Source organism: Sciurus vulgaris, assembly GCF_902686455.1.
Source record: "Sciurus vulgaris genome assembly, chromosome: 2".
Lineage (NCBI taxonomy): Eukaryota > Metazoa > Chordata > Mammalia > Rodentia > Sciuridae > Sciurus > Sciurus vulgaris.
This window is the reverse complement of record NC_136462.1, coordinates 78,066,179-78,079,228: the sequence shown is the minus strand read 5'-3', so window position 1 is coordinate 78,079,228 and position 13,050 is coordinate 78,066,179. Positions and strand designations below refer to the sequence as shown.

Sequence of the window (13,050 nt, the reverse complement as noted above, 5' to 3'; positions counted from 1 at the left end):
CATGACAATATTTTCCTCTCTCACTTATTTCACTCAAAATTATGGTCTCCAGTTCCACCCATTTTCCTTCTTCTCATGGCTGAATAAGTCTTTGTACTTATTATTCCTGAGTTACTGATCTCCCTGACTACTTATCAATAAATTTACTAGGTTTCAAGTAGGTGCTGGGTACCGGGGTACCCACATTAAGGCATATCCACGCCCTCAAGAAGTTTATGTCCAGTAGAGCATATGAGTAATTTTCTTTGGAATCAAATGGACTCAGAATGAAAAAGACTCCAGTTAGGAGTCATTGAGTTGAAATCACACTCCAGAATGAGGGGAAATGATCACTGAACTGGAGACTAAATGTAGCTTTTTCATATTTTTGTTAGAAATTATAACAGGTTCTTCTGGGGTTGAAAAATGCTGGCTCACAGACATTAACACAAGCAGGAATCTCTCATACTCACTTTTCTGCTGCTGCTTGATGCTGAATGGGAACGAGAACGGGAACGAGATCGAGAACGTGACCTAGACTCTGATGTTGACCTGGAGCCTGTCTTGAGTCTACCATGAGGGTTGGCGTGAACTCGTGCCTGGGATACATCTCTCTGCTTGGATCTCGGAGGTGAGAGAGACTGAGAGCCAGAGCTATCAGGAGAACGAGATCTAGATCTAGAACTGGAGGAAGAGGAGGAGGAGGATCGGCTAGAGGATGAGTCAGCTGACTGTTTCAATCTGTGGCTTGGGAAAAGAGTATGTGAAGCCCTTCTGCCTTCCTTCTGTTCCAAAGATGGTTGTTTTAGAGATTCCTCAGTGATGCCTTTGGGTGATGTTAATTCCTCCATTTTTAAAGGGACTGGCTGAGCAGATTTTTCTGGTTCAGTTTCAAGACCCTTCTGGGTTGAGTATCCAGCCAGTGTGCTTTTCTGAACTAGAGGCAGAACACTCTCTTCTGGCACTTTCTCTGTTGGAGATTCTGCTTTGGTGTCTGCAGAACTTGACAAAGGAGACAGGCCACCTGTCAACTGCACAGTATGCCGAGATATTAAAAGCTCTCTGGTTTCAGCATTTGTATTAGGAGATAACTGAATGAGGACAGGGGGTGCTGGGCCTTCCATGGGCTCTATTTCTTCCTCACTCTGGAGTTGTGTATGAGGTGGTGGAGAAGATGCTTCCTTGGTAAGTAAAGGTGGGGGGGTCTCCTCCTCGCTGGCAGTTTGTTCTGGTGGTAGCACAAGAGGGGCCTTCTCTAGATCTTCAGTCAGTAGAGGAGGGGAAGGAGACTGTGATTTTTCCTCCAAGCCTTGTGAAAATTTTATTTCTTCACCTTTCTCCTCAAGAGGGGAAACTGATTGCATCTCTTTCTCTTGCTGCTGTCTGGTGAGATGACGACTTCTAGCTTCTTCCTGGGATCGTGTAACTCGCCCTCCTCTCTCTAGCCCCTCCTGTTCCTGAGCTCTTAGAGTTTTGGGTCTCTCATCAGTCACCTCTTCTGGTTTTGCTCTGGGCATCACATCCCCCTCTTCTTCCTGAAACTGTTTCAGAACTGGTGCCTCCCTAGATTTTTGTCCCTCCTCTTCTTCTTCCTCCTCTTCTTCATCTTCTTCATCCTCCTCCTCCTCTTCTTCCTCTTCTGTTTTCAAATTCCGATCTGCTCTGACCCTCAGGTTTCTAGAAGGTGTTTCTTGATTCTCTTCCTCCTCAGCAGCCTGACTACACTCAGAGGATTTAGCTGCTCTTGCCTGAAAGAAAAGATATACAACAGTTCCAAATATATTTGCTCACAATCAACAGAGAAAAAGCATCTCACAAAATATTCCCAGGAAGAAATTCAATGATATACAATTTCAGCAACCCAGAAACAGGTATGGCAGTAGATAATCATGACTAATGTAGGTTCCTTATGGGAACTGAATAACAATAACCAAAAGGAATAACGAAAATACTTCTGGTTCATTTTTCAGCTTCAAGTTTTTAAAATAAATATGAACAGAACATCTAGAAAGAAGGGGGAAAACTGACCCACTGTCACATAATATGATTATTTTTATCATTTTGGTGTGCTTCTTTTCACTCCTTTTCCCTGACTTTTCTTTGCATGGTCTTACTTATACTACACATATATCTTTGTACTCTGCTCACTTAATATTGTTCAGTTTTAATGTTTTAACAAAAAAATTAATCATGCCACATCTTGTCTAATAATGTGCTTTAAGAATACAGACCAACCTTTCATATTTATTTTTATGTATCTACATATTTGCTTTGAAAATCTAAAGACTAGATCAAACCTACACAAAAACACAAAAACCCAAAGTAGCATAAAAAAGTGACAGAAGTAAGAAGATGACTACATAAAAACCTGTAAAGATACTAACTCTATAAACAGTTTGAGAAGGAAGAGGAGGATAGGGAGATATTTCAAAGCACTGCTCAAAGAAGTGACTGAATGCTTACAAAGTATTTGATTACCTGTCTGACCCTAGATGATCGTCTTTCTCCTTTCCTTGGTTTCTCATCATCAGATTCACCTTTCTCTTCAGAAACAGAGGAGCTTTTTCCTATCAAATGAAATAAAATCAAGTCAGATTTAATGTCATGAACATTCATTCAGGGCTTTCTAAAATCCAACCAACCGCATATGAGCTGTCTGATATGTATCTTTTATCAATCTTTCGTTTCCACTTTTAAAAAAGACTATACAGAGCCCTGAGAGTCAGGGTCTTAGTGATTATTCCTACTGTGCATGTCTAGAATATATTCAACATCTCACATATAATACATGAATTATGTATCATAAATGATAAAATTAAAGAAACTTTCAAGGACTTGAAATTGTCTAGCAGAAATATACAAAGCACTTATTTCTATAAAGTGTTCTGTTATTCTTCATCAAAGTTCAAGACTTCACTCTGTTATATGCCCATTTTTCAAAAGTACATATTGCTACTATTTGCTAGTTTTTACCAAAATTTTATGATCAAATATACCAGTCATTTTGTACAATGATAAACTCGAGAAAAAAAACAATTAGATGAATGGCTTCCAGGCCCACAGTTCCTAGAAATTACTTGAAGCTAACTGGACAGGTCTTCAGAATGAGTTCTTTCAAGTATATATTATATGTTGGAGCTCAAGGAGAGAGATTTTTTTATGGGAGAAAAAGACCTGTTAAAAGAAAGCTTGAAAATCAACAATCTAGGTCATTCTGAATGATGATTCCATTTAAACTGCACGATTCACTAATACTCTATGAAGGAAGACAACTGTAAGCAAATCACTTAAGTAATGTGAATTTAATTTCAATAAGAAAATAGGGTTGAACTAGATGATTTTGAAGTTTACTACCACTATTAAAATATTATGCAGGACTACTGGGGGTACAGTTCAGTGATAGAAGAGAGAAGACCTTGATACTAGTTTAGTGGTAAAACACTTCTCTAGAATGTGTGAAGACCTGGGTTGGAACCCTAGTATCACAAAAATAACAAACAAAAAGCGTAAAGGTAACTTTATTTCAGATTTAATTGACTAGATTTGGTTTAGTTTTAGCATAGCACAAAAGGTTTAAATGATCCACAAAATCATGTTCTATGTTAATAGCATTTAAACTAGTGTACATAAAGCAGATAGTATAAGCTCTAATTCCAGATCTTCTCACTTATTTCTATATCCCAATTCTCTAAAATTAGGCTCTGCTACTGTAATGACCAAACAAAAGCAAACAAGAAACGAATGATTAGAAGACTATTTTGTAAAACTTTATTCCATGATCACCTGATTAACAGGATCTCAAGTTATGATTTTATGTGCAGATTCCATGGTTATGATACTTATGATACTTCAGACTCTGACCACTGAACTATACTCCCAATTTCTTATTTTTTTTGTTGACAGTGTCTTGCTAAATTGCTGAGGTGGGCCACAAACTTGCAATGCTCCTGCTTCAGTCTCCCAAGTAGCTAGGCTTACAGATGTGCACCACTGTATTCAGTCTTTATTGTAATTTTTATTTTAAGACAGAACCTTGCTAAATTGCCCATGCTGACTTTCAACTTGAATCCTCCTGCCTCAGCCTCCCAAATTGCTCAGATTACAGGTGTGCACCACCATACCCAGCTATGATGTGACTTTTGATACTGCAAAACTGCAGTGATTCTGGATTTTTACTTCTATGGAAGCATTTAAATAGGTCATCAAAGAGATTTATGGAAACAAGTAGAGCTGATCAGAAAGTTTTGGTCATCACTGTTTCGCCAAAAAAAAAAAAAAAAAAAAAAAAAAAAAAGGGAAAACTGGAGGGGCCCCTCACATATGAAATAAGAAGTTATTAACAATAGAAAACATAAATAAGAGATGAGGAATTTCTAACTCCTCAGAAATGCTACAAATTCTAATAATAAAAGGGCTGGCTAAGAATACCATGTCTATACCTTTGTTAAAGAATCAGTATTGTGGCCAGGCGCAGTGGCACATGCCTATAATCCCAAGAGTTCAGGAGGCTGAGGCAGGAAGATCAGGAGTTCAAAGCCAGCCTCAGCAAAAGTGAGGTGCTAAGCGACTCAGTGAGACCCTGTCCCTAAAAAATAAAAATAGGGCTGTGGATGTGGCTCAGTGGTCAAGTACCCCTGAGTTCAATCCCTGGTATGCCTCCTGCCAAAAAAAAGAAAGAAAGAAAGAAAGAAAAAAAAAAAAAAAGAATCAGTATTCTGGGGCTGGAGTTGTGGCTTAGTGGTAAAGTGCTCGCCTAGCACACGTGAGACACTGGGTTCGATTCTCAGCACCACATAAAAATAAGTAAATAAAATGAAGGTATTGTGTCCATCTACAACTATTTTTTTAAAAATCAGTATTTTTGAAAAAAAAAATCTATTCTGAATATATATTTTAAAATATTTTTGTATTTTCCTAGATTGCACTTCTTCTGAAAAAAAGATAACTAAGAAAAATAAGAATTTTTGTATATGCAGGGATGAATGGAAGGGAATCTAGATGACTTCTGATTATGGCAGGTGGACAATGACTCCTCAATACCTTAAAAATCTAAGGAAAGTGGTGGAGATAGAAGTCAAAAGGAAAGTCATGTAGGATATGATAAACTTCCTGTTTGGGATATTGCTGCAACATGCAAACAAGACAACGATCCTTAACAAAATGTAATACTGAAGAACTATTCCTTCAGTTAGTCATTCATAAATTGAATTTTTAAAAATAATTTTTTAATTGTCAATGGATATTTACTTTATTTATGTATGCGGTGATGAGAATCGAACCCAGTGCCTCATGCATGCTAGGCAAGTGCTCTACCACTGAGCCACAACTCTAGCCCCCATAAATTGAATTATATACCAAAACCATTTGGGAACTTTTAAAAACATACAGTCCAAGGACTCACATTCCCTGTGATTCTGGGAGTAGGGCACAGGAATTCTTATTTAAACACACTACTAAAAAACCCAAAACCAACAACTACAAAAAAACTCAGGTACCATTAGTGACTAGCAAAATATATTCCTAGAAACCCTAATCAAAATATTCTTATTAAAGAGTGAACCAGGAGTCAGACACTGCATACGTGCCCATAATCTCAGTGACTCAGAAAGCAGAAGTACTGCAAACTCAAGGCCAGACTGGGCAGCTCAGCAAGACCCTGTTTCAAAATAAAAAGGGCTGGGGATGTAAGCTCAGTGGTAGAGCACCCCTGGGTTCAATACCCATAACCACCAAAAAAAAAAAATGGTGAACCAGGGCTAGACATAGCTCAGGGGTAAAGTGCTTGCATGACACTCTGGGTTTCCTGGGATTGATCCTTAGTGCTGACAAGAAAATAAGCATCCAAAGACAACAAATAAGTTGCTATTGGAACAGTTTATTGGCCAACTGCACACTGATGTTCTACACTGGAAAGAATCTGATACCTGTGTAAACACCAGGAATTAACACTAATCCAACTAAACACTGTTAGAACTCCACATTACCATTCCATTTAGCAATTTGACAATTTTTTACCACATCTTTAATGATATTAAATTTTGTACCTTATCTTTAATGATATCCCAACCACACTCAGAGGTAGTAGTTTATGGCTTAAAAGTACACCAAAGATAATACAACTGTTAGTTGTACTCTACAATTTACTACATTCATATTTTCTTTCTTTGGTACCAGAGACTGAACACAAGGTCTTAACCACTGAGCCTCATCCACAGTCGTTTTTATATGTATTTTTTGAGACAAGGTTTTGCTAAATTACTTATGACTTTGCCAAGTTGCTAAGGCTGTCTTTGAACTTGCAATCCTCCTGCCTCAGCCTCCTGAGCAGCTGGGGATTACAGGTACATGCTACCTAGTTGGGTTACACTCATGCTTTCTAATTCATTTTTCATTTCTCTCTTTCCTTTTCTTTTACTTCTGGATTTTTTTTTTGCCTCCATCAATCAGAGTCACTGGCAGAGTCCTAATAATGATATAAAAGAGGGAAGAGAATGACTAGCCTCACTCTAAATCTTTGCTTTTGAAATTTTTTTATTTCAGTATCTATTTCTCATTTTCATTTCAAATTACTTTTAGAATTGAGAAAACCTATCTTTGCAGTGCTGGCGATTGAACCCAGGGCTTTGTGCCAAGCACTCTACCAACTGAGTTATAGCCCCAGCCCCTCTTTTATTTTTAAAGAGAGGTTCTTATCAAATTGTGATCCTATCCTATCCTATTTATAATTTTAAACAATTCCCTCATTACCTATAAAATAAAAAATGCTCATTTTGCTGGGCGTGGTGGCGCATGCCTGTAATCCCAGCAGCTTAGGAGGCAGAGGCAGGAGGATCACGGGTTCAAAGGCAGCCTTAGCAACTTAGCTAGGCCCTAAGCCAACTCAGTGAGACCCTGTCTCTAAATAAATACAAAAAAAGGTTAGGAATGTGGCTCAGTGGTTAAACACCTCTGGGTTCAATCCTCAGTACCAAAAAAATAAAACTTAAAAAAAAAAAAAAAAAAAAAAAAAAAAAACTCATATTTATTGGTTTGGCATTTAAAGTTTTATGTAATATTACCCCACTATACCTTTTAGATTGTTTCTATAACTATTCTCAAATATGAAATAACTTTATTCTGGCACACTACTCTTCTTTGAAAATACATCCATTTCTATCTCTTTGCCTGTGTCCTTTTCTAAAAACACCCTGTGTTCTCTCTCTCCGCTGACCCCCGTCTTTTTTTATTGGCACTAGGGATTGAACCCGGGGGTACTTTACATTGAGCCACACGTCCACTCCTTTTTTTATTTTGTGACAGGGTCTCACTATATTGCTGAGGACCTTGTTAACTTGCTGAGGCTGGCCTTGAATTTGCAATCCTCCTGCCCTAGCCTCCTGAGTTGCTGAAATTACAGGCATGTGCCACTGCACCCAACTCAATATATATTTTCTTGACTGGCTTTTGAGAAAAAATACTGATAATTCATGTACAGAAGAGATTACCCCTCCCTGCTGGGCGCAATAATCCCAATGGCTTGGGAGGCTGAGGTGGGAGGACTGTGAGCTCAAACACAGCCTCAACAATTTAGTGAGGCCCTAAACTTAGTGAGACCCTGTCTCTAAGCTTTCCCCTTCTTCTTTGAATTACAATCAGGGAAAAAAGAGCACTCAGAGAAAGGAGGATCATCTGAGGGTCTATTACTTTCATGTTTGAGGAGAAAAGAGGTCCCTGAAGGAACTTATTAATAATTCCAAAGTGCTGTCAGTGTTAATTTATTAAAAGATTTTCAACTCTCCATCCCTCTGGTCTTCAAGTCTCAGCTAGGAGGGCCTTTCTCCAGGACCTATTTCTGAAGCCCAGATTTTGAGCTGTGTGGAGGTAGCATTGAATCTTGTTAGCAGCTTCTTCATGTTCTAAGATCCTGGCATAGAGAACACACCAATACATATTTGATCTTTGCTACATGATGCATGGTCCAGAGATCAGCAGAAGCTGCCTCATTTACATCATTTCAGGGGTTGCTGAAGTTCAGAATCTCAGGCCTCACCCCTACCATTCTAATAATAACATATATTTTAAAAAGGTTTTCAAGTATAATGGATGTCATGGATAGATAAGCATTGGATTACATGACATGGCTTTCTCAATATTGTTCTGAAATTAATAAAAATGAATTACAAATTTTTTTTTTTACTATCCTCAAAATTCACCGAGGAACTAACAGGATCAAGAAAAACAGGCACTGAGCAAATCAGGACCCTAAAATTAAACTCTAAGGTCCTCCATTTTTTCTCACCATTAAGGAAATTTCTCTCCCACCATTATATATCTCCAAAAAATTCTATTTTCATGAAGAAATTATACTTTAATCAAAAGAGCTGGAGGAGCTAGGATTGTGGCTCAGGGGTAGAGCACTTGCCTAACATGTATGAGATACTTGGTTAGATTCTCAGCACCTCATACAAATAAATAAATAAAGGTTTATCAACAACTAATAAAAATATTTTTTTAAAAAATAGCTGGAAACGTCCATAAACTCTCAAAGTATTGAACAGGAGGGACCCCTAACCACGGATGACAAGTAGCAGTAATAATATTCAAAATACTTGTTAAATTACATATTGGTTTAATACATCTACCTATCATCTACATCTTCTAAACATGCTCTCCAGAAAGTCTTAAGTGGATGCCAAAAAACAAAGGCTGTTGTAGTCTTCTGCATGAGATTACGATGCCTAATATTGGGTGCCTAATATTTTTTACAATGTGAAAAAATTAATCTTGCCTGACCCAATCCCATATACACTAGGCTAGAGGTCTTGATAATATGCATACATTATTCTGTGCTGCCTTTCAAACACTTAGCACAACTACAATTATGTAATTATTTTTTGAAAGTCCATCCCCTCACTAGACTCTTTAAGTTTCTTTACAGCAGACCTGGCTTTTTCTCAAGCATTTTCTTGGTGCCTGGCACATGCCAGGTATACAACAGACACTAAAAAGTTTGTTGAGGGGCTGGGGAGATAGCTCAGCTGGTAGAGTGCTTGCCTTGCAAGCACAAGGCCCTGAGTTCAATCCCCAGTACCGCAAAAAAAAAAAAAAAAAAAAAAAAAAAAAAAAAAAGTTTGTTGAATAAACTATAGCAGGTAGCTTAATTTGGGGGAATGACTAGATGTATAACACATAATATACACAACTGATAAAGAGATCAAAGTAAATTGTGACTGTTACTAAATTCAGAAGTTCAAGAGGATGAAGAAGTACCGATGAGCAGAAAAATCATACTGTCTCAAAATGCTGAGAAAATAACACAACACATAGGTGAAAGCAGACTTCAAAAAGGACATAATTTCCCTGAAAAACAGATGTCAAATATCAATGTCATGGAATTTCCCTGATACTTTCATGGAGGTTTAGCATGAAAGGAGGCATAACTACCTCCCCCCACCAACTACGCAGGATTGACAAAAGCGCAGTGGGGAGGGAGATACGTACTGGGCGAATGTCTGCTGAGCTCCAGCTCTGGTCTCTCCAGGCTGCTCTGAAAGTCAGGAGGCAGCAGGGAAGCCACTCCCCCAGGATGGATCATCTCGTCCTCCGACTCAGCTGAAGCTTCTGCAAAGTACAGATTGGGTCGGGGCAGGGAGGGAGTGAAGGGCTCAGCATTTGGGAATATGTAGAGGAGGAGTGAAGGATGTCAGGCAAAGTCATAGACACAGAGATACATACCAAAAAGAGCACTGTACATTAAGGTGGAAAAAAAAAAAAACTCCCTAGGATTAAGCTCTACCTCATCTCAATGGCAGCTAAATTTACTTATAACTTTTCCTGTTGGCAGGAATCCTAACAAGACAGTCAAATTAAGTGTTCTTTCCCTGGAAAAAGTAAATATAACTCATTTGGTTTCATAAACTACCAAAGCAAATGAGTGGCAGTCTCAGCCTTATTCCTGAAATTGCCTAGTTAGGCCTATCTATGTTGTGAGGGATAAGAATAAAAAACTTGTGAGAAGTAACAATCTGGGCTTACCTTCAAGTTCTGCAGCTTCTCGAGCTTCACGTTCCAGACGCTGCCTAAGTAGCTCCTGCTGCTTTTCCAGATACTGCTTTATGAAACTGTTCTGGCTCATTTCCTCGCCAATCTGTGAAGAGGAAATGGAAAAAGGTCTAGGAAAGCATATCAGGAAAATGCGAGGAAGAAAATTTCACAGAGCAAAGGTTTATCCCATAGCTGGATCCAAGAAAGATAACAAAACTGTTAAAAGGCTCTTCTCTGAGCTATTCCTTTATTAAAAATCAGAATAAATAGTCCTGGGAGTAGCAAGAGATGGCAAGAAAAACATCTTTTTATCTTAAATATTCAGTTCCCAAAGAGTGATGCTGGCGCACAAACAACCTAAAAAAAATTCCTGGAAACTATGACCTTTACTGTGGTGCTGAGGATCAAACACAGGGCCTTATGCATGTTAAGCTCTTACTCTCCCAGTTAGCCACATTCTCAACCCAAATTATGCCTTTTTTGGGGGGGAGGGGCGGTTACCAGGGATCGAACACAGGGGCACTTGACCTCTGAGCCATGTCCCCAGTCTTATTTTGTATTTTATTTAGAGACAGGGTCTCACTGAGTTGCTTAGCACCTCATTTTTGCTGAGGCTGGCTTTGAACTTGTGATCTTCCTGCCTCAGCCTCCCGGGCTGCTGGGATTACAGCTGTGTGCCATGGTACCTGGCTACCCAAATTATGCCTTTTAATCTAAATTTCTAGATAATCTAGAACATTCTGTAAAGATATTCCAAATTAAGAGAGGAAAAGAGCACTGGGTCCTTTAAAAGATCAAGTTCTATCAATGCTGGGTGCATTGGTGCACACCTGTAATCCCAGGGACTCCAGAGGCTCAGGCAGGAAGATGATAAGATCCAGCCTCAGCAACTTAGCAAAACTGTCTCAAATGAAAAAAAAAAAAAAAAAAAAAAAAGGTTGATGATGTAGCACAGGGTAAAACACCCTTGGGTTCAATCCCCAGTACCAAAAAACAACAGAACTGAAAGCACCCAGAAAACCACTCCTGATGTGGGAACTCACACAAAAGATTTTATTAAGCAGACAAGTAGGATCTGCCCTGAAGGGTGAGAGAGAGAGAGAGAGAAAGAAATTGGCAGGGGAGCTATTCTTAAGTAGTGGAATTTTGTAGACTAATAACAATTGGACCAATGGCTGATGAGGAGGTTCCCAGGCTAACTATCTAGGTTGTAAAAAGGTGTGGGGGGAGGGCAGAATAATGGTGGCAGCAAAATGGCAGATCTGATGCCAATAACAAAAAAAGTTAAATTCTACCAAACCACCAGATTGTCAAACATCTCCAAAATTCAAGTATAGTATTTAAAATTATGAAATCAAGAGACTAAAAAAAGGAACACCCATTCTGCACTTAGAACTACATTTTCCCAGTACCACCAAAAACCAAACCAAAAACTCCACTCCATTTCTTCTTGGGAGTGAAAAGAAATCCTTAGAAATAAAATTTAAAATCCAGGGACTTAGCCCTTTTGCCTTTTCGGGTAACACAGATTTCCACATCACTTTTCTGTTTAGTTTTCTCTTTCCATGTCTTCCTCCCTAGAATCTTTATTTATTTATTTATTTATTTATTTTGGAGGGGGGTGTTACTGGGGATTGAACTCAGGGGCACTCAACCATTAACCCACATCCCCAGCCCCATTTTGTATTTTATTCAGATACAGGATCTGAGTTGCTTAGTGCCTCACTTTTTTTTGCTGAGGCTGGCTTTCAACTTGAGATCCTCCTGCCTCAGCCTCCCAAGCCACTGGGATTATAGTGGACACCACTATGTCTGGCCCTAGAACCTTTCTTCCTTAGCATGTCCAATTAGAACTCCAGAAAAAGCAAAGAAACCCAAATACTTCCTATGCTATTAATCATATTTCTTAAGCACAATAAATGTTCATTTTCAACTAAAGTAGAAATAAATCCCTTGGTATTCAGTGAATACTGATGAAATGAGGGCTGCACATTTAGAGAAAAATTATTTTGTTACAAAACTTCAAAGAACAAAATGCAAGGAACGGAAGCAATACATCTGTAAATTGTTTATGCAGTTTTTTTAATGCTTGTTACAATACCAACTAAACCTTTGAGAGCTGGCTAGATTATGATATTTGCAGCTTAATGAGATGGTAACAAGGGAGTAGGAAGGTTCTCTTATTTTCCACAGTATCCTGGGACTTCAGGTTGCACAACGCTGCATTAACAAAGACCTTTTTCCTTTAAGTGTGTGGGATTTTAAAGCTGAAAAGAACCGTAAGAGATTGTGCAGTCAAAGAACTTTTGTTTTTAACTAAGAAATAATGTCTTCAGAGGAAATCTTATGCAGAAGTTCAATATAGAAAGCAAATAAAAATAGATCAAACTTGCTTTAAGAGAGGGATATGACCTTTGATTACTTCCAAAGAAAGTATCTTCTTTAGTAATCCCTAAAAACAGCTTCACATAATTCCAGCAGATCAGTTATAAAACTCAGATCTAGTCAAACCATTGCTAATATTACAGGTAAGGAAACTGAGGAAACCAAGGCCTCCAAGTTTAAGTTTCTTGTCCTAAGTAACAAAGCTATTAACGATGTTTAATAGTGACTGCATATAGTTAGTAGGTAACAACAGAAAGGGTGGGTGATTTACACAGGATTGAATTTTTGGAAAAATTATGTCAACAAAAGTTCTTGATCAGCAAGTATCTTTCTACACTGTCCTACTTTACATCAACTACTTTTCCCAAAGCCAAAGGCAAATAAACGATGTCAGATGCTTGTACTACACTTGATTAAGCCATACCTTTTGGCACACATATTTCAAGTATCAGAAACTAACTAATAGCTCCTCTGATTCTGTTTTCTGCCCCAAGCCTTTGTGTCCAAAACTGGGCTTAATTAGAATTCAATTACCCTACTATGAGAATACTTCCAACCAAAAGAACTTAGGAAAATAGTGTGAGAAATAAAGCATCAAATGTACAAAACCAGGTCATTCCATGTATCTCTATCTCCAAACAGCCCATTCCACCTAACAAACCT

At 38.3% G+C, this 13,050-nt stretch overlaps 1 protein-coding gene across 5 annotated transcripts in view; it reads right to left on the bottom strand.

The window, feature by feature from the left end:
• The window catches only part of ACIN1 (apoptotic chromatin condensation inducer 1), a 37,362-nt gene that overhangs the window by 22,550 nt on the left and 1,762 nt on the right, over positions 1-13,050 (bottom strand). For 4 of the 5 annotated variants that reach the window (XM_079126044.1, XM_079126043.1, XM_079126045.1 and 1 more), the window contains exons 3-6: positions 9,994-10,105; positions 9,460-9,579; positions 2,458-2,546; positions 453-1,727 (exon numbers count right to left, since the gene is read on the bottom strand). In XM_079126044.1, the coding sequence (XP_078982170.1) occupies positions 453-1,727; positions 2,458-2,546; positions 9,460-9,579; positions 9,994-10,105 (1,596 nt within the window). The remainder of the gene's footprint in view (positions 1-452; positions 1,728-2,457; positions 2,547-9,459; positions 9,580-9,993; positions 10,106-13,050) is intronic. The other variant, XM_079126046.1, reaches the window with a different exon arrangement.